This window comes from Protopterus annectens, chromosome 17.part0, assembly GCF_019279795.1.
Source record: "Protopterus annectens isolate FY-2018-M chromosome 17.part0, PAN1.0, whole genome shotgun sequence".
NCBI classification, from domain to species: Eukaryota; Metazoa; Chordata; order Ceratodontiformes; family Protopteridae; genus Protopterus; species Protopterus annectens.
The window spans coordinates 87743954-87764633 of NC_056751.1; the positions used below are offsets into that span (position 1 = coordinate 87743954).

Consider the following 20680-nt stretch of genomic DNA (forward strand, 5'->3'; position numbering starts at 1 on the left):
ATCAAAATCAATTAATAGACCTGCTGACAAAAGTCAAAAAGAGAGGTTATGTCTTACCATAACATTCCATCTGTGTTGCTCATCTTCACCAATCCTTGACGGTGGGTTCGGTTGCAAACCTTTGGAACTGACTCGGCCGTTATTTTCCAGCTCGCGCTCTCCAAACTCTCAAGCCTGGCTCTACCTATAATGCTCCTCACAGAGATTACCTTAGATCGAGTTTGCCAGATGGCAGAATATAGACAAAATTTTAGAATATCATACATATATACATACAGAGGGCGACCACGCTGCTGCAGCGGTTAGCGTTGCTGCCTCACAGCAAGAGGTCCTCCGGTTCGATCCTCAGCTGGGGGTGCCTTCTGTGTGGAGTCTGCATGCCCTCCCTGTGGTCGCGTGGGCTTCCTCCGCGTGCTCCGGTTTCCTCCCACATCCCAAAGACATGCTGTAGGTGGATTGGACACTCTAAATTGGCCCTAGGTGTGAGCATGTGCATGTGTGTGCCTTCTGTGGAAGGTTGGGGGCTGGGCTGGCAACTCGACACTGTAAAACTCTGCTGCCAATCATGAGTGGACAGGTGATCCGCTGTGGCGACCCCTAACCGGGAAAAAGCTGAAAGAAGAAGAAGATACATATAGAAATATATAGACATATGTTGTTGTTGTTTGTCTTTCGGCTTTTTCCCGGTAAGCGGTCGCCACAGCGGAACTCCAGTCCGCTAATGATTGGCATTAGATTTGTATGAAACGCCGATGTACCAGCTCGATGCCCAACATATATATATATATATATATATATATATATATATATATATATATATATATATAGAGAGAGAGAGAGAGAGGCCTACTAAGAGTTTTAGGATGAGGATGAAGGGAGGGTATGTCAAGGATTGGTGAAGATGAACAACATAGATGGAATGTTATGGTAAGACAGAACATCATCTGATGATGTTAATCTTCACCTTATCCTTGATGGTGGGACAGAATCCCCAGAAACTTATGTATCTTGGGAGGTCTCACGGAAGTATATTCTGAAGCACCACAAAGCCAAAGGATGCTCAACCTCGATTTGATCTAGTTTGTAATGTGCAATGAAGGTATGGTGAGATGACCAAATAGCTGCTGCACAAATGTCATCTAGGGAAGCTCTTGCATGAAAAACTGCTGATGTGGCAACAGCCCTCGTAGAATGAGCTTTAACTGTTTTATAAAGTTGAAGTCCTTGTGATTGAGAAATACAGTCTCTCAACCACTTAGCCAAAGTAACTTTGGAGACTGCACAACCCATTTTTAAGGAAGAGAACGCTACAAACAATTGGTCAGATTTACAGAATTCCTTAGTTTTGTGGAGATAAAAATGCAACTGTCTATGAACATCTAGCAAATGCAGAACGTATTCTCCTTTATTGGTAAAATTAGGGGAAAAAGTTGGTAAATGTAGGGTCTGGTTGACATTGGATTCAGTAACCACTTTTGGAAGAAACGAGGAATTTGTTCTTAGTTGAACCCTGTCTTTATGAAAAATTAAATAGGGAGGTTTGCATGATACAGCCTGTAATTCAGAGACTCTCCTTGCGGAGGTGATGGCTACTAGAAATAAAGTCTTCCAAGTCAAATATTTTAATTGACAAGAATAAGCTGGTTCAAAAGGGCTTTGAGTTAATGCCTATACGACTGTTGTCAAATCCCATGGAGGAACCGGATCTTTAAAAGGGGGTCTTAGCAAGGACAAACCTTTCAGGAAGGCTCTGGAAAGCTTATGGGAAGTTATTAGAGAGTCATTGTGTCCTGTATGAAAAGGAGATTGATGCCAACTGAACTGTCGAAGCAGATGAACCAGACTCAAAGAGAGTATTCAAGAAGTCCAATATGTATTCAATTGGGGCATTTAAGAGATCAAGTTCCTTATTTAAGGCCCATATGGTAAATCTTCTCCATTTGCTCAGGAAGAGTTTTCTAGTTGTAGGTTTGTGATGTGCAATAATAATATGTTGGAAGGGTGATGACAGAGGGGCTTGCCTGGCAATCATGGGAATTGGAGAAGCCACACCGTCAGTTTGAGATGCTATAAGTTTTGGTGAACCATGCCTTCTGAGTGAGTCAGCAGGTCTGGAACCGGGTCCAGAATCCATGGTTTCTGTAGCAGATGATGCCAAAGGAAGGGAAAGCAGACTTGTCGAGGTCAGAATGGGGCAATGAAGATTATGGTATTCTTCGCTCTTTTTGCTTTCTTCAGAAATTCAGAGATTAACGGAATTGTGGGAAAAGCATATAATAGACCAGGCGCCCAATTGTGTAGAAGAGCATCCCTGGGTGACTCCCCCAGTGGAGGGATTAGGGCAAAGTAACTTCTGCATTTGTTGTTCAGGAGAGAAACAAAGAGGTTGCAGCAAGGTTGGCCCAATCGATGGAAAATCTTGTCCGCCACTACTGGATTCAGGGACCACTCATGAGGCATGAGAATAGTCCTGCTCAATTTGTCTCTCTTCACATTGGAAATTCCTGGAATATGCATTGCTATGAGAAAGCGGTTGGAAGAAATCACCCATTTCCACACTCTGAGTGCCTCTCGACATAGTGGGTATGATTTGCTTCCCCCTTGTTTGTTGACGTACCAGACCACTGAGATGTTGTCTGTTTGAACTGCAACTGTTCCTAGAGGAAGGGAATCTTGGAATGCTTGCAACACTAATAGCAATGCCCTCATCTCTAGAACACTGATGTGCAGGTTGGCCTCCAGGTGGGACCATGTGCCTTGAGCAGTCTTTCCCAGATAATGCTCCCCCCATATGGGAAGCATCCTTGGTCACCATGACTTGGGGTTGAGGTAGAGTGAAAGGGCGGTCAAGGAGAATCAGATCTGAATGAAACCACCATATGAGTTCTTGTTTGCAGAGATTGGTTACTAAAATTTGATAAGACATTAATTGGTGAGATAGAGACCACTGTGTTGCTAGTAACCACTGTAGTATTTGCATGTGGAATCTTGCTAGAGGAACCAGAGTGATTGTGGCAGCCATTGAACCCAAGGTTTGAAGAATTAATTTTGCTGGGACTTGGTCATTTTGAATGATCTGTCTCACCAGAGCCCTGATGTTTAGTAGGCTTTCTGGAGGAAGAGAAGCTATTCCTGAGACAGTGTTTAGGTGCAACTCTATGAAATCTAGATGTTGTGTGGGTTGCAGCTGGGATTTTTTGAGATTTATTGAAATGCCTAGGGATGTGCAAACAGACAGGGTATAGTCTCTTGCCATTTCTAAGTGATGCCTGGTGGCAGCAGTGAGGAGCCAGTCGGCGAGATATTGGAATACTCAAAACCCTTGCAGTCTGAGATGAGCTGCAACTACTGCCATGAATTTAGTAAACACCCTGGGGGCTGTGGTGAGTCCAAAGGGTAGTGCTCTGAACTAGTAGTGACTGGCTCCTAGTTGGAAATGCAGAAACTTTCTGGAGCTTTTTTCCATCTTTATGTGATAATAAGCATCCTTGAGGTCTATTGAGCACATCCAGTCGCCTTTTTCCAAGAAAGGAAGTATGGCTTGTACTGAGACCATCCGGAATTTGGTTTGGTGGACTGATTTGTTGAATCGTCTGAGATCCAAAATCGGTCTCCAGTCCCCTGTTTTTTTGGGCACTAAAAAGAATCTTGAGTAAACCCCAGATCCTATCTGGTCTGGTGGGACTTTTTGGATGACTCTTTTGTCTAGCAGCTTTTGGATTTCTAAAGCTGCTGCCTCCCTTTGATTGGGTGAACATCTGGGAGTTTTTTCTGATGTTTGGGTTTCATGATCAAGGGAATTTGGTAGCCTCTGGATATAATTCCGAGCACCCATTTGTCCAAAGTTATTATTTGCCAGGCTGGTAGGTGCAGGGATAATCGTCCCCCGACTGCCTCCAGAAGAAGACAATCAGGCATCCCTTCAGGGATGTTGATAGGAAGTACCAGAGAAGGATTCCTTGGACCCCTGATTTTATGGTCCATTTCGAACCCTAGGGCGGTGTCTTCCATTGTTTCCCCCTCTGCTCCGGGAGAAATCTTTACTACGTGAATCATAGAAAGGCCCTTTGGATTTCTTGAACCATAGTCTTCCACTCCTCTGATTCCTTGAGTAGGGTCGCTAAGGAGTAGAGAAACGTATGCCCACAGCAGATAGGGTCTTGCCATCCAGCTCACTTCTGGTCAGAGTTTCCTTAACTTTTGGGCTAAAAAGGGTACATCTGTCAGAGTGCATTCACGAATTATGCTTTGAATGGCTCCATGAAGTCAAATAAGCACATCCAGGAATGCCAACTGATGGCTATGCCTGAACCCGCTGCTCTGGACGTCCCTTTGGCTGCATGTGTAATGAGCCTCATGGACGAATTGCAGATGGATTCCAGGGTTGCAAGCTGGGAGGAGATCTTATCCTGAACCTCCGTAGCTACTACTCCTGCCAGAGTGTTAGAAAGTTCCTTAATTAAGTCTCTCTATAACCTGGTAAAGTGTGCCATATGGTTCAACGACCTTAACGCAAAGGGTGTTGAAGCATAAACACACTTCCCGAATCTATCCAAGGTCCCAGAGTCCTTGTTAGGAGGATGGATAGTGTGATTCTCTTCTGCGATTTCTTTTTTGGTGGCTGCTGCTACCACCACAGCATCAACAGGGATTCCTTTGGACCAGTATGGTTCCTCCTTTAGTGCAGACAAAATAAGGTCAGGCCTTTTGGGAAAAGGCTCTAGGGAGGTGGGTATCTTCCAAGCCCGATGAGCGATCAATTTCACCAGTTTGTCAGCGAGCGGAGAAATCCAAGAAGTGGAGGGTTGGGTGTGAAAAGCCTCCAGGTACAATGACTCTTCTGTGGAAGGTTGTGTGGACGACCAGTCACCCCTCTATTTCAGTATTTCAAGGATGTCCCCAAAGGAAACATCTTCACGGGGTGACTTTGGGGAACCTTCGCCTTCATTAAAGTTAGTATCTTTGGTGTAAGACTCCTCTGGGGAATAGAGATGCTTCCTCTTGCACTTTTTCGCAGGGACTTGTTCGGGGGGACGTTACAGAGAAGTTTCCGAAGAGGTAACCACCAGGGTAGGTGTTACCTGGGGCTTTTGTGCCCTCTGTCCGGGGGATGAGGTCAATGGCAGCTCCAGCCATGAGGAAGGGGAAGATATTTGCTCCAAAAGGGAAGCCAAAGACTGAGAATCCCCAAGGGATACTGCCTTCTCTATGATATAGAAGGCAGCCCCCCCCCCCATAGGGGGGGGGTGGGAGTCCAGAACCGAAAAGGACTTCTTTAGAAAGTACAGTTTTGTACCTACCATAAATGTAGATGTTCGAGTGCGCATACAGCTGCAGTCATCACACTTGGGTTATCTGCTGTCAGGCGGTTTCTCGGTCGGCCGAATTCCAAAGTCTAGGTCCGGAGTCGGTTGTCGTCGCTTCTTCCCTGACGTCAGTGCGGCAGGGGTATAAAAGAGGCAGCCGACGCCATTTTCTTCAGTTTTTCTTGCCCCAGATGTCAGGTGCCCCCAAAAAGGAAGGCAATACATGATGTTATGCAAACATACATAAGTAGATAAATCAAAACAGTAGTTGCAAGCAAATACACCATATAGGAATACCCCAAATAGGTTGTATGTTAAAGGTGTTTGTTATAAGCTCTGTCCTAAGAAGGGATGGAGGGAAGTTAACCTGGACTGCAGCTGTATGCGCACTCGAACATCTACATTTATGGTAGGTACAAAACTGTACTATGTTCTTTGTGCATACAGCTGCAGTCATCAAACTTGGGTAGAATCCCAAAGCTAAGTAAGGGTGGCTGGTACTAAGCTGAGTTAGGAGGGGCTAGAATGCCCTGCAGGACTGCTGTGGCAAAGCCCGCTCTAGATTTTGAGTATGGTGGAAGATGGTAGTGTTTGGTGAAAGTGTGCACTGAACTCCAAGTAGCTGCTTCCAGAATGTCCTTGGTAGGGACCCCCCTGAGGAAAGCTGCTGAGGTAGTTGTAGCCTGGTGGAGTGGGATCTGATGTATACAGGCACTGATTTTCCATGAAATGAATAACAAAAGCGTATGCAGTTGGCTATCCATTTTGAAATAGTCTGTTTGGAAATAGCCTTTCCTTGAGCACCTGTAGCATAGGACACAAAGAGCTGCTCAGATTTCCTGAATGACTTTGTTCTGTCCAAGTAATAACGAAGTTGCCTGTGAATGTCCAAGGAGTGGAGTAGCCTCTCCCCTTTGTTCTGGGGATTTGGATAAAAGGTAGGTAAATGAATTGTCTGATTCAAAGCCACACTGGATACTACCTTTGGCATGAAGGTAGGGTTGGTTCGTAAGGAAACCCTGTCCTGATGGAAAATGATGAATGGTTGCACAGCCATGAGAGCCTGTAGTTCCGAAACCCTGCGTGCTGAGGTAATAGCCAGAAGCAGAGCGGTTTTCCACGACAAGTATTGTAACTCTACTGAAGAGGCTGGCTCAAAAGGAGGCAGTGTCAGCTTCTCCAATACAAAGTTGAGGTCCCAAGCTGGAGGTTTCCGTGGGGGTTTTATATTTTTTGCCCCTCTGAGGAACTGCCTTAATAGAGGATGTGAGAATAAAGGAGGATCCGTATTGTATTGTGCTGAAATTGCTGAAGCGTGGATCTTGATGGAAGAGAAGGAAAGGTCACTGTTTAACATCTCAGCTAGGTACTGTAAAATCTGTGGTATATTTATTACCCAAGGATTCTGGCCCTTTGCTTGATTCCAGGAGCAAAATCGTTTCCATTTGGCGGAGTAGGTTTTTCTAGTAGAGGGTCTCCTGGCCTCCAAGATGACATCCTGTACCTCCTTGGAGAGGAGAGCCTGCTGGCAAATTAAGGTATTTTCCATGCAGCTAAATTTAGAGTTCTGAGCTGGCTGTGAAGGATCTTGTAGTTGTGCTGTGACAACAGAAGAGGGACTTGAGGTAGGATCCATGGTGGTGAGTGTGACAGGTTCTTAAGGAGGGGATACCAGTGCTGTCATGGCCAGTCTGGAGCAATGAGAATCGTTTTTGGCCTCTCTGCTCTGGTTTTTAATAGGACTTTGGTCAGCAGAGGTAGAGGCGGGAAGGCGTAGACTGTCAATGCTGTCCAACTGAAAGATAGTGCGTCCACTTTCCAGGCCTGTGGATGATAGGTCCTTGAGCAGAATTTTTTCAACTGGTAATTGCTGTGGGAGGCAAATAGATCTATGTCTGGCTGCCCCCATGCTTGAGTTATCTTTGAGAAGACTTGAGGATGCAACTTCCATTTGTGAGGGTCTGTCATATTTCTGTTTAAGTTGTCTGCCAGAGTGTTTTCCTTCCCTGGCAGGAATTGTGCCTGTAGTTGAACTTGCCATTCCAATGCTGTGTTCCACAGGGTCATAGCTTGCCTGGATAGGGGGTTTGAATGCGTCCCTCCCTGTTTGTTTATGTACCACATGACTGTGGTGTTGTCTGTCCTTATCAATAGCTGGCCTGGTTGCAGTAGGTCCTTGAAATTCATAAGAGCATTTTGCACAGCTAGCATCTCCTTTTGGTTGATGTGTAGGTGCATCTGTTTTTGGGACCATTTTCCCTGGATGCACTGGTCTGCCATGTGTGCTCCCCATGCGTAGTCTGAGGCGTCTGTTGTAATGACTTGCCTTGCTTGTGGTATACAGAAAGGGAGACCCGTGTTTCTTTGGCATGCTTGAGCCCACCACAAAAATTCCTTTTGAAGGCATGGAATGAGTGGTAAAATTGTTTCCAAGCTGTGTTTGTGTTGAGACCATAAGTTTTTTAGATACCATTGTAGTTTCCTCATATGCAGCTTTGCAAATGGTATTAGTAGAATGCAAGATGCCATGAACCCCAGAGCCTGCAGGATTTTCCTTGCAGTTAGCCTGGTTAAAGTTGCCATTTTGTTGAAGCATTGAGACAGTTGTCCTTGTTTGTCTGGCGTGAGGTAAGCCATCTGGGCCGTTGTATTTAAGCTGGCACCCAGAAAAATTATCTGTTGAGAGGGTATTAGCTTTGATTTCTTTTTGTTTACTGTGTACCCCAGGCAATTTAACAGTTTTATTACAAACGCCAGATGTTGCAATAGAATGTCCTTGCTGTCCGCTTGGATCAGGCAGTCGTCCAGATATGGGTAGATTTGTATTCCTCGTTGTCTGCAGAAAGCAATTACTGATGCCAGGCATTTTGTAAACACTCTGGGCGCAGTAGATAAGCCAAAGGGCAATGCACAGAATTGATAATGGGTTGAACCTGCAAGAAATCTGAGGTATCTTCTGCAATCTTGTCTGATAGGGACATGCAGGTATGCCTCCTTGAGGTCCAACGTTACCAGCCAAAACTCCTTGCCCAGCATGGGAAGAAGCTGCTGTAATGTGAGCATCTTGAATTTTGGTACCTCTAGATATGTGTTTAGAATAGATAGGTCTAAGATGGGTCTCCAGTCTTTGTCCTTTCTTGGTACCAGGAATAGTCTTGAATAAAATCCTTGACCTTGTTCTTTTGCAGGTACCTCTTGAATTGCTTTCATATCCATGACAGCAGAAATTTGTTTTTGTGCCTCTGCCCACTGATTTTGTGGCAGGTTTGGCATGCCCCTCATCTTTGGAAGGGTGAGAAAGTGGAATCTGTAGCCTCTGTCTACAATATCCAGATTCCATTTGTCCTTTGTAACAATGTGCCAGTTTTTTGAAAATAAGGACAGTTTTCCGCCCAAAGGTGCTGCCATTATAGCTTTGTTTGGCAGGCAAAGGGGAAAGTCATTGTGTCTGCTTTCTAAATGACTGTGTTCTGTCTTCTCCACCTCTTGGGGCTGGTGATTGCCATTGCCTGACTCTGTAAGATCCTTGAGGTTGTCCTCTACCCCTTGGGCGTCTGTATCTACCCGTTTGGGGTCTGTCCGTGGCTGGAAAGGACCAATTTTTTGAAGGCCAGTTTCTGCTGAAGCGTGGAGGCTGCACCTGCAAGAAATCTTTAACTGTTTGCATAGATTTAGCTTTTTCCTCCATTTTCTTTAGTACCTCCTCAGCTTTAACACCGAACAGTACATCTTTTTGTAGTGGTGCATCTAATAATTTTGCTTTGACATGATCTGGTAAGGGTTGTTCTTTGAGCCAAGCATGTCTACGTATGACAGACCCCGTGACAGCAGCTCTGCATGAGGCCTCTAAAGCATCAAAACCACACTGTAAGGTATGCTTCCCCACTTGTTCTGCTCCATGCAACAAATCCTGCAACTCTTTCAAATCAGGTTGTTCTGTTTGTGTCATTTTGCTTTTCAGCTGAGATAGCAAGAACTGCTGGTACTTTAACATATGAAATTGACAGTTTAATGCCCTCATGGTTAAAGTGGCTGATGTATACACCTTTTTCCCTCACCTTTCCAATGCTCTGGAATCTCTCTCTGAAGGTAAAGGGTTTTTAGCAGTAGAGGCCTTAATCCCCTTGGGACCCTGAGAAATAGTTTTTGGGTCAGCAGAAGGGCTTTTTATAAAGGAACTGGTGAGAATCAGGAACCCGGTAATATCTGTCTGGTTTAACAGGGGCAGGAGGTAAAGAGTCTGGATTAAGACTGGCTTCTGCGTACACATCATCCAAAATATCTAAGACAGGAGGAATAGCCAGGGGCCTATGCTGGGGAAGTAGTAGAAATTCCCTGAGCCTTTTTCTTGGAATCTGAGTAATCTTGGCCTTCCCAGTGGAAGTGTTCTCTCAATGTATGTAGGGTTTCCCCAAAAGAGTAGTCCTCGGGGGGGGGGGAGACCGAGGGAATGGACTCTTCAGCATCAGAGTCTTCAAAAGGGGAATAGGCGTAATCCAGGTCCTCAGAAAGGCCTGAGGTAATAGATGCCTGATCTGAGGAAGGGTAGTCTTCCTCCATCCTGGGTCTTTTGTCTGAGGGGGGTTGAGAGCCCCTGATGAGTGAAATCAAATCCTCAGCCATTTTAAGCATCTGTTTTTTGGGCATGGGACCTTGAGAGGGGGCTTGAGGACCCTGTTTTTTAATTTCCATTGGAGCTTTAGATTTAGTGTACGATTTAATAGATAAGGTGGTAGGCCTGAAAACGCCTTCAGAAATGGCAGGCCTTGCTAAACTTTCCGTTTCTCCGCCAAGAGTGGCGTCGGTATCTGCAGTGGGAATGGGGACTGAGGAACCTGCGATCTCGGGTACTGAAGTCACCGGTAATAAGGTTTCATCGGTAGTCAGGGGCTGCGTAGGCGCCTCGCTGAGAACCGGAGAACCGGTAGTCGGCCTTAGCGTGGTCTCAGTACTCGGTGCAGGCCTCGGGTGTCTGTCCTTATCCTTGCGTTTTTTTCCTAAAACTGGCGTCGGCATATCCGACGACATAATATAATTAAATGTTTTGCCAAAATAATGAAGGGCGAACTCCGCCCGGCGCTTAATAGTGCGCTTGTTAAATCTAGCACAAAAACGGCAGGCCGAGACGTTGTGTTCTGGCCCTAAACAAGGTATACAATAAGAGGCAAGAAAAGTTTCCCCAACGGGGTACTTAGCTTTAAAGAAGACTTCGGCTGAAATACTTTCATAAATCTCAGGAGCTGGCCGACCGGCACTTGTGAACTGCTTCTGCTTCGGACACCGCGCGGCAAGAAAGACTGAAGAAAATGGCGTCGGCTGCCTCTTTTATACCCCTGCCGCACTGACGTCAGGGAAGAAGCGACGACAACCGACGCCGGACCTAGACTTTGGAATTCGGCCGACCGAGGACCCGCCTGACGGCAGATAACCCAAGTGTGATGACTGCAGCTGTATGCACGAAGAACATCCAGGGTTACATCCTGCACCAAGGAGACTGCCTCCGCACCTGGAGCCCGAGTCTGAACTACAAGGGCCAACGCTCCGAGAGGCATGCATCCCAGAGCCAACCGTCCAGTCCCGACCCGGGGAGTCCCCTGGTGCAGGAACTAAAGATGGGAAGGCTGTCAGAACAGACTCAGTTGGAGCCGTGACTTCGGAACCGAGGACTCCAAGGGCTCTGATAGAGTTGGAGGAGGAGTGTATGCAGGTGTCATGGAATAAGTAATTTCAATGCCGGATTAGCTCGGAACCAAATGTAATCCTCTTGCCACTAGGAGCTGGTCTATTACATTCATAGTGTCCTGTTCCGATAAACTTTTATTAGACCTCAAGGATACAGTGGAAGGCGATCTGGACCATCTGACTTCCACGAATGGGGTGTCCCTAAAGGGGTTCACAGAAGGAAAATACACTGTCCTTGGTGCAGTAAATAGATCTGAAGTCTTTGGTACCGATGGCTCAGTCGGAGCCGAGGCTGAAATATCAGAGTGTACCAAAGGCTTACTAGGCACCGACAATTCTCCTGGTGCCGAAGAGCTTTTTGGCACTGAAGAAGTTTTAGCAATCTTTTTCATTGGTTCCAAAGACCTCGTAAATGAAGAAGGTCTCTTTTTCGAACTGTGGGAAGAAGTTCCCACTTCCACAGTTTTCTCTTTAGATCCAGAAATGGCCTCGTCAAAAGGAGATTTTAACAGGCCTTTCAGCAGAAGCTTATTCTTTTCTTTCCATTAAGGTACGGGAAGAAAACCCGTGACAAATAGCACAATTCTCTTGCAAATGTATCTTGCCTAAACAATACACACAGGATATACCAGTTAGAGTTGGGCATTTTCCCCTCACACTTAGTACATCTCTTGACACCTGAATGAAGGAAGAAAGGCTAGAAAAACATATAAGCAGAGAATTTTTTTTTTTGGAAGACAGAAGGAAGGCAATACCAACGATGGTAACAAGAATACTCTAAGGGTAAGAGAGGGAGTTAGCAACAATGGTAAGGAGAAAAATACCTTACAGCAAGAGAAAAAAACTACAGGAGGAGCAGGTAGCTCAGATAAGGTAAAAAGAGTAGATAGTTAACTAGAAGACTTTTTTTTAGGAAGATATATATATATATATATATATATATATATATATATATATATGGAAATAAGTTTTAAAACTCACAAATATTCGCCAAGGCTCGAGAGATAATGAAGGCACATCTGGTCTGCGATGCGGTAAACGAGATCTGAGGTAATCTCTGTGAGGAGCATTATGGGTAGAGCCGGGCTCGAGAGTTTGGAGAGCACAAGCTGGAAAATAACGGCTGAGTCAGTTCCAAGGGTTCAGAACCGAACCCTCCATCAAGGATTAGGTGAAGATTAACAACATCAGATATACAGTTATGATGAATTGTCAACAGTATTACAAAATGTGTATGGCTCATTTTTTTGGATGACAGTTGTCAGCTTTAAACAAATAATACAAAAAGGTATAAGTTTGGGTTATTTTTCTGATAGGGACTATGAAAAACGTATCCCTAGTTCAGCATGTATGCCTATTTTTTATTCTGTTCCTAAAGTAAATAAAAGTGTAACTGATCCCCTGGTCGTACTATAGCAACCTTTCTGTGGTCCATTGCTGGAAGATGTGAGGAAGGTAATTACTGTTTATTTATTGCCATATGTTTATCACTTACATTCAAACATTAAGGATTCTTCTGACTAGCTGAAGAAATTTGGCAGACGTGTTTGGAATGAGGACATGTATTGGCTGACTGTTCATAGTTTATATACTAGCATTGTACATTAAGGTGGACTTCGAGCTACACATTATTTTTTAGAAGTCTGTCCTATATCTATGTTTATTATTGAACTATTTAAGTTTTGTTTAAAAATATATATACTTTTTAAGTTTAATAAATGGATTTTTTCAACAAGTGACAGGTATAGCAATAGGGTATCTTTTGCCCCAGCGTATGCCAATTTATGGATTTATTTGAAAAGAAATATATTTATAATTCAATGTTTTTTCAAAACTATGTAGTAGTGTATTATTGTTACATTTATGATTTAAGTTTTTATGTCAAGGGGCAAGAATGAAGCACATCCATATGACAATACTATGAACTTAAAACTTATAGGTAATATATCTGATGATACAGTGAAACATTTAGACATTACTTGTTTTGTGGCCAATGACAGTAGTATACATACTAAATTATATTGTATGCAAACAACAGTTTTAGATTATATTAATGCCACTACTTTCCATCATACACATTTAAATGATTCTTTACCTTATGGTGAAATGTTAAGAGGTAGGAAACGTTCAAATCGTAGGCAAGACTTTTTGACAGAAGCACTTAATAAAATGGATACATTTAATAAAAGTCAACATAATGAGAAGAGTATACTTTCTGCTTATCATTGGGTATTAAGCTCACTCAAGAAGAGGCTCTAGATTGTAAGCTTATCTATTATTTGCAAATAAATTATTATTATATAAGCAAGAATAAACACTTATCTAGAAATCATATACATTTGGTTACTGAATTTAATGCATTATCCTATGACACAGTACATTTAGTTAAGAATAATGGGCCCATTATAATGGAAGATGTAGAAATGTCTAAATTAATAAATTGCTTACCTAACATCTCTTATAAAAGACATAGGAATTTAGCAGTTATGTTGTTATGTAATTATTTTACTTATCGGATGAACAGACATAGGAAGGTACCAGTAAATTACTGAGGTACTTACGGTATACAATATAGTCCTACTCTAATATTTTTTGTGATACTAAACAAGTAGTTTATGCTCTAACATGTTCTTGTGGAGTGCTTTATATTGGAGACAAAAAGGAAATTCAGCGATAGGTAAAGGAACACATTTGAAACATAAGACAGGGTTAACTAGGTACAGCCAGGGGGAACATTTTTCTAAAAAACATAAAAATTCTGATACGTTACCTGCCACTATTTTCCAACAGATTAAGGTTAAAGATAAGGAGCACCATTTAATTAAATATAAGTTATGGTACAGAGAAAGTATATGCATTTTAAGTATGGTACTCTGGTACCTAATGGGTTCAAACAGATAAATTAAAGTATTTCACTCATTAATTAATGTGAACTGAACTGATGCATTTTAACCTGTGTTTTAATGTTGTTGTCTTTCGGCTTTTCCCGGTTAGAGGTCGCCACAGTGGAACTCCGATCCGCTAATGATTGGCAGTAGATTTTTATGAAGGCTGAGGTGCCAGCTCGACGTTCAACCTTCAACGAAAGCACGCCCATTTACGCATGTCTTTCAAACGCCCTCCCAACTGTGGGGAGAACATGCAAACTCGTGCATACAGCTGCAGTAATCACAGATGGGTAGAGTCCCAAAGCTATGCATAGGGTGGTAGGTACTATGAGGAACTGGGTTGAGCCAGAATGCCCTGCAAAACAGCAGTGGCAAAGCCTGCTCTAGTTCTGGAATATAAGGGCAGGTGGTAGTGTTTTGTGAAGGTATGTACAGAACTCCAAGTGGCTGCCTCCAAAATATCCTTAGTAGGCACACCTCTGAGGAAGGCTGTAGAGGTGGCTGTGGCCCTGGTGGAGTGAGATCTGATACCAGTAGGGACAGATTTCTCATGATAGGAGTAACAAAATCGTATGCAGTGGCCAATCCACTTGGAAATGGTCTGTTTGGTAACTGGTTTCCCTTGAGCCCCTACGGCATAGGACACAAAACGTTGGTCTGATTTCCTGAAGGACTTTGTTCTGTCCAAATAGTAACGTAGCTGCCTATGGATGTCTAAAGAGTGAAGCAGCCTTTCCCCTTTGTTTTGAGGGTTAGGATAAAAGGTAGGAAGGTGTATGGCTTGGTTTAAGGCGACCCTGGATACCACTTTAGGCATAAAAGATGGGTTGGTACAAAGGGAAACCCTATCCTGATGGAAGATGAGATCCTGATGGAAGATGAGAAAGGGCTGCACCGCCATGAGGGCCTGTAGTTCAGAAACCCTACGAGCTGAAGTGATGGCCAGAAGGAAAGCTGTTTTCCAGGACAAATATTGCAGATCTGTTGAAGCAGCAGGTTCAAAGGGAGGCAATGTTAATTTTTCTAGTATGTAATTAAGGTCCCAGGCTGGGATTGGTTGTTTCCTTGGAGGTCTTATATTCTTAGCCCCTCTGAGGAACTGCCGTAAGAGTGGGTGTGAGAATAAAGGAGGACCCGTGTTGAATTCTGCAGAAATGGCTGAGGCGTGTATTTTAATGGAAGAAAATGAAAGTCCACTGCTCAGCAGTTCAGCTAGGTACTGTAAAACCTGAGGCAAGTTCAATTTTCTAGGGTCCTGTCCTCTTTTCTCATTCCAACAGCAAAACCGCTTCCATTTTGCGGAGTAAGCTTTTCTAGTAGATGGTCTTCTGGCCTCCAAAATGACATCCTGCACCTCCTTGGAGAGTAGAGTTTGATGTGGTGTTAAGGAATTCTCCATGCAGCGAGGTTGAGTGTTTTCAGCTGACTGTGAAGGGTTTTGTAGCTGTTCTGCGTCAGCAGAAGAGGTATTAGAGGCAGGGACCAGGGAGGAGTATGTGTTAGGCTCCTCAGGAGTGGATACCAGTGTTGCCTTGGCCAGTCTAGAGCAATCAGTATCATCCTCGGTTTGTCTGTTCTTGCTTTCAAAAGCACCTTGGGCAGAAGAGGCAGAGGTGGGAATGCATAAACTGTCCATGTTGTCCAACTGAATGAAAGGGCGTCCACTTTCCAGGCCTTTGGATGGAAGGTCCTTGAACAAAACCTTTTCAATTGATAGTTCCTGTGGGAGGCAAAAAGATCTATGTCTGGCCTCCCCCACGCTTGGATTATCTCCGTAAACACCTGTGGATGTAGCTTCCATTCGTGTGGATCTGTCATATTCCTGCTCAGAGTGTCTGCCAGTGTGTTTTCCATTCCTGGCAAGTACTGTGCTTGAAGTTCAATTTGTCTTTCCAGAGCCAAGTTCCAAAGAGTCATGGCTAGTCTGCACAAGGGGTATGAGTGAGTTCCTCCTTGTTTGTTTATGTACCACATTACTGTGGTGTTGTCTGTTCTTATGAGTAATTGTCCTGGATGCAGGAAGTCCTTGAAAGCTGTAATTGCATTTATTAATGCCAGCATTTCTTTTTGATTGATGTGAAGGTGCTTTTCCTTTTGGGACCATCTGCCCTGAATGCACCTGTCCTTCATGTGCGCCCCCCAGGCGTAATCTGAGGCGTCTGTGGTTATGACTTGTTTTGCTTAAGGCTTGCAGAATGGGAGGCCTGTGTTTACTTGACATGCTTGGGCCCACCATAGGAATTCCTTTTGTAGACATGGAATTATTGGAATAATTGCTTCCAAGCTGTGACTGTGTTGAGACCATAGATTTTTTAGGTACCATTGAAGTTTCCTCATATGCAGCTTTGCACACGGGATTAGAAGAATGCAAGATGCCATGAATCCCAGAGCCTGCAGGATTTTCCTTGCAGTAAGCCTGGTACTTTTGCTAGTATTTTGAAGTACTGAGATAATTGCCCTTGTTTTTCTGGCGTAAGGTATGCCATCTGGGTGTTTGTGTCCAAGCTGGCACCCAGGAAGGTTATTTTCTGAGAAGGTGTTAGCTTTGATTTCTCCTTGTTGATGGTGTATCCCAGAGAAAGCAGTAACCGTGTCACATATGCCAGATGTTCCAGTAGTATATGTTTGCTGTCCGCTTGGATCAGGCAGTCATCCAGATAAGGGTAAATTTGTATCCCTTGAAGTCTGCAATAGGCAATCACTGATGCCAGGCACTTTGTGAATACTCTGGGCAGTAGATAAGCCAAAGGGCAATGCAGAGAATTGATAGTGGATTGAACCTGCAAGAAATCTGAGGTATCTTCTGCAGCTTTGTCTGATTGGGACATGCAGGTATGCCTCCTTGAGGTCCAATGTTACCAGCCAAAACTCCTTGCCCAGCATGGGAAGAAGTTGCTGTAATGTGAGCATCTTGAATTTTGGTACGAGTAGAAATGTGTTTAGGATGGATAAGTCCAGAATGGGTCTCCAGTCGGTTCCTTTTCTTGGTACCAGGAAAAGTCTTGAATAAAAACCTTGACCTTGTTGGTGCGTAGGTACCTTTTGTATAGCTCTCATGTTTAGGAGCTTTGAAATTTGCAGTTGTGCCTCTACCCTTTGATTTTGTGGTAGGTTTGGCATGCCTCTCATTTTTGGAAGAGTGTGAAATTGAAATTTGTAGCCTCTGTTTATAATGTCCAGTATCCATTTGTCTGTTGTGACAATATGCCAATTGCTTGCAAATAATGCTAGTTTCCCTCCCAAAGGTGCTGCCAGCTGAGACTTGCTTGGCATGGAAATGAGGGAGTCATTGGGTTTGCTTCCTGTATTGTTGTGCACTGTCTTCACCACCTCTTGGTGCTGGAGATTGCCATTGTCTGCCTCTATATGATCCTTGTGATTGCCCTCTGCCCCTTGCACGTCTGTATCTGCCTCTTTGGGGTTTGTCAGTGGCTGGAAAGGACCAGTTTTTTGAAGGCCAATTCCTGCTAAATCGTGGTGGCTGGACCTGTAAGAAAGCTTTGACAGTTTGCATAGATTTGGCTTTTTCTTCCATTTTTCGTAGTATATCCTCAGCATTAGTACCAAAAAGTACATCCTTTTGTAAAGGTGCATCAAGAAGTTTAGCTTTCACCTGATCAGGCAGATTTTGTTCCCTAAGCCAGGCATGTCTGCGAATGAATGATCCTGTAGCAGCCGCTCTACTGGAAGCCTCTAGGGCATCATAACCACATTGTAAGGTGTGTTTACCCACTTGTTCTGCACTATGCATCATATCCTGTAACTCTTTTAAATCTGGTTGTTCAGGTTGAGAGATTTTGTTTTTTAATTGTGATAACAGGAACTGTTGATATTTAATCATATGAAACTGGCAGTTTAAGGCCCTCATGGCTAGGGTGGCCGAGGTATATACCTTCTTACCCCACCTTTCTAGAGATCTAGATTCCCTTTCTGCAGGAAGTGGATTCTTGGCAGTGGAGGCCTTTATTCCCTTAGGACCTTGTGAAATGGTTTCAGGGTCAGCATTATGGCCTTTGTAGAGAAATTGGTGAGAACTGGGTATTCTGTAATATCTATCAGGCTTTACTGGTGCAGGAGGCAGTGAATCAGGATTAAAACAAGCCTCCGAATAGGCATCATCCAGTACCTCCAAAACAGGGGGTATAGCCAGAGGTCTGTGCTGAGGTAACCAAAGAAATTCCCTAAGTCTTTTCTTGGAGTCTGAAAAGTCTTGGCCTTCCCAATGGAAGTGTTTCCTCAAGGTGTGCAAGGTTTCCCCAAAAGAAAAATCCTCAGGGGGGGATACAGAAGGAATGGACTGTTCTGCATCCGAATCCTCAAAGGGAGAATAAGAGTGTTCCTCTGCATCAGAATGCTCTGATAAAATGGATCCCTGATCCGAAGAGGGGGATTCTTCCTCCACTCTGGGTCTCTTGTCAGGAGGGGGCTGAGAACCTCTGATAAGAGTTATTAGATCCTCAGCCATTTTAAGCATCTGTTTCTTAGGCATGGGTCCAGGAGATGGGCCTTGAGCAGCAGGCCTAGTGTGATGCCTGGCTGCTTTGGATTTAGTAAAGGCCTTAATAGAAAAAGAAGATGAAGGCCTAAATACACCATGGGTGGATGTAGATCTGTCCACATTAGTAGGCTCGACATAAGCTGGGGCTTCGGTTGTAGTCTGGGAAAGAGCCGATGACCCAGCGGTCTCGGGTACAGAAGACACCGCAGAAGGAGTGTCGTCGGTAGTCAGGGACTGCAAAGGCGTCTCGCTGAGAACCGGACCACGTGGAGCCTGTTTCGGCGTGGTGTCGGTGGAGACCGCGGGCCTCGCATGTCGGTCCTTTTCCTTGCGTTTTTTGGATAAAGCGGTAGTCGGAGTGTCCGACGACATTTTATAGTCAAAAGCTTTACCAAAAAAGTGTTGGGCGAACTCCGCCCGACGCTTGATAGTGCGTTTATTGAAGGTAGCGCAAAAGCGACAGCCCGAGACGTCGTGGTCTGGGCCCAAACAAGGTATGCAAAGGGAATGGAAATCCTTATGCGGTATTTGCTTCCCACAAGAAATACAATTATTAACTTTTTCTGACATCGGTCTGAGGCAAGAAAAGATTCTAACGGGTACTTAGCTTTAATGAAGACTTCGGTTCCAAATATTTTCGTAATTCAGGAGCTGGCCGACCGGCACTTGCGAACTGCTTCTGCTTCGGGCACCGTGTGGCAAAAAAGACTGGAGAACATGGCGTCGGCTGTGTCTTATATACTCTGGCCTTCCTGACGTCAGAAGAGTAAGCGACAACAACCGACGCCGGACCAAGACTTTGGAATTCGGCCGACCGAGGGACCGCCTGACGGCTGAAAACCCATCTGTGATTACTGCAGCTGTATGCACGATGAACATCCTGTGTTTTAATATGTTAACTAATTGTGGATATATATATATATATATATATATATATATATATATATATATATATATACATATATATATATATATGTATATATTAGTGTTTTACATCATGATTACATCACTTCCATGAAGGCTTTTTAGCCGAGGGAGTAGAAGTGATTTAGTGGCCGTCTATAGTCCTACTTATGATTTGTTCGTTAGTTGAGCCATTTCTACTAGTACATATTTTTTCTGGCCAAGAATAATTTAATAACTTTGTTTTTTAATCTAAATAGTCTGCTGTAGTTGCTGGCTTATGAAAGAACTTCACAAGATAAGAACAAAAGAACTGTGTATTAATGCTCATCTCTATGAGTTGCATACCTGTGACACCTTTTTTTTCTATGGCATGTTCTGCAGCTTTAGCAACAACATTCTGAATAGTCCCACTGACAACATCATGCATCCTTCTTGAATTCAGGGCCCGCTTCTGTTTTTTGGTTCCAAAAGATTCAATCAGAAAATCAACCTACAAAAGGTTAGAAAACAAAACAGCTGTGCATTAATTCCTAATATTAAAGAAAAACTGACCAGGAATAAAAGACAAGAAGCACTGTTTACTGGAGAAAGTATTTCACAACCGGACTCAGGATATTTTAAGGCTGTCATGTCTCTCAACCTCCAGCTGAAGAAATATGGACAAAGAAAAAGTAATGGGTAACAAATGTCCAAAATCAGGGACAGATTTCAAGTTAATTATTGTTCTTATAAACTTAGATGACAGAACAGTTCCTGCATCGGCATGCATTTTCTGAAGGATATGAAGTAAGAAATTTAAAATATTTGGCATTACTTGGTGACATCAATCCCAACAATTTGCCAGAATACCACATATTTTATGAGGAAGTGACCATAAATATGAAGAAAACTTGCAAAAATCTGGATAGCTGAGACTATGAACTTTCATGTTTCCTTGTGTAACACCGGTACTATTTTCCTTCTTAGAAGTGTCAATACATTGCCCTCATTTTTTTAAAACCACCTTAGAGTATTATATATTCTACAAGACTTCAGATTCAATTAATTAGTTGAATAACTGGCACAAACACAAAATAAGTACTTATGGGAAAGATATTTCAGTAGAATGCTCATTAGACCACGATTACCGTAACCCAGTAAGTCCTGTCCCGCCTTAATCTCCACCATACCGTACAGGAAACTTAAAATTTTATACCAACACTAACATGAATAGTATCAGACAAGTTACCTGTTTTACCCATTAAAGAAGTGTACAACCACACCTCAGTAATTTCTGACTTACAGTATTTCTGTCATTTGAACCATATTTATACCAGATTCTCACTTGTATTACTCTCTCACATAGACTTTAGAGTTAGCCACTACTGTTTGCATTATCTGGATATTTGAAACAGCAGGTA

At 43.5% G+C, this 20680-nt stretch overlaps 1 protein-coding gene across 2 annotated transcripts in view; it reads right to left on the reverse strand.

Moving 5' to 3' along the window:
- Window positions 1-20680, reverse strand: part of POLR1E (RNA polymerase I subunit E) — a 970793-nt gene that overhangs the window by 540721 nt on the left and 409392 nt on the right. For both annotated transcript variants that reach the window (XM_044059632.1, XM_044059633.1), the window contains one exon: window positions 19626-19770. In XM_044059632.1, the coding sequence (XP_043915567.1) occupies window positions 19626-19770 (145 nt within the window). The remainder of the gene's footprint in view (window positions 1-19625; window positions 19771-20680) is intronic.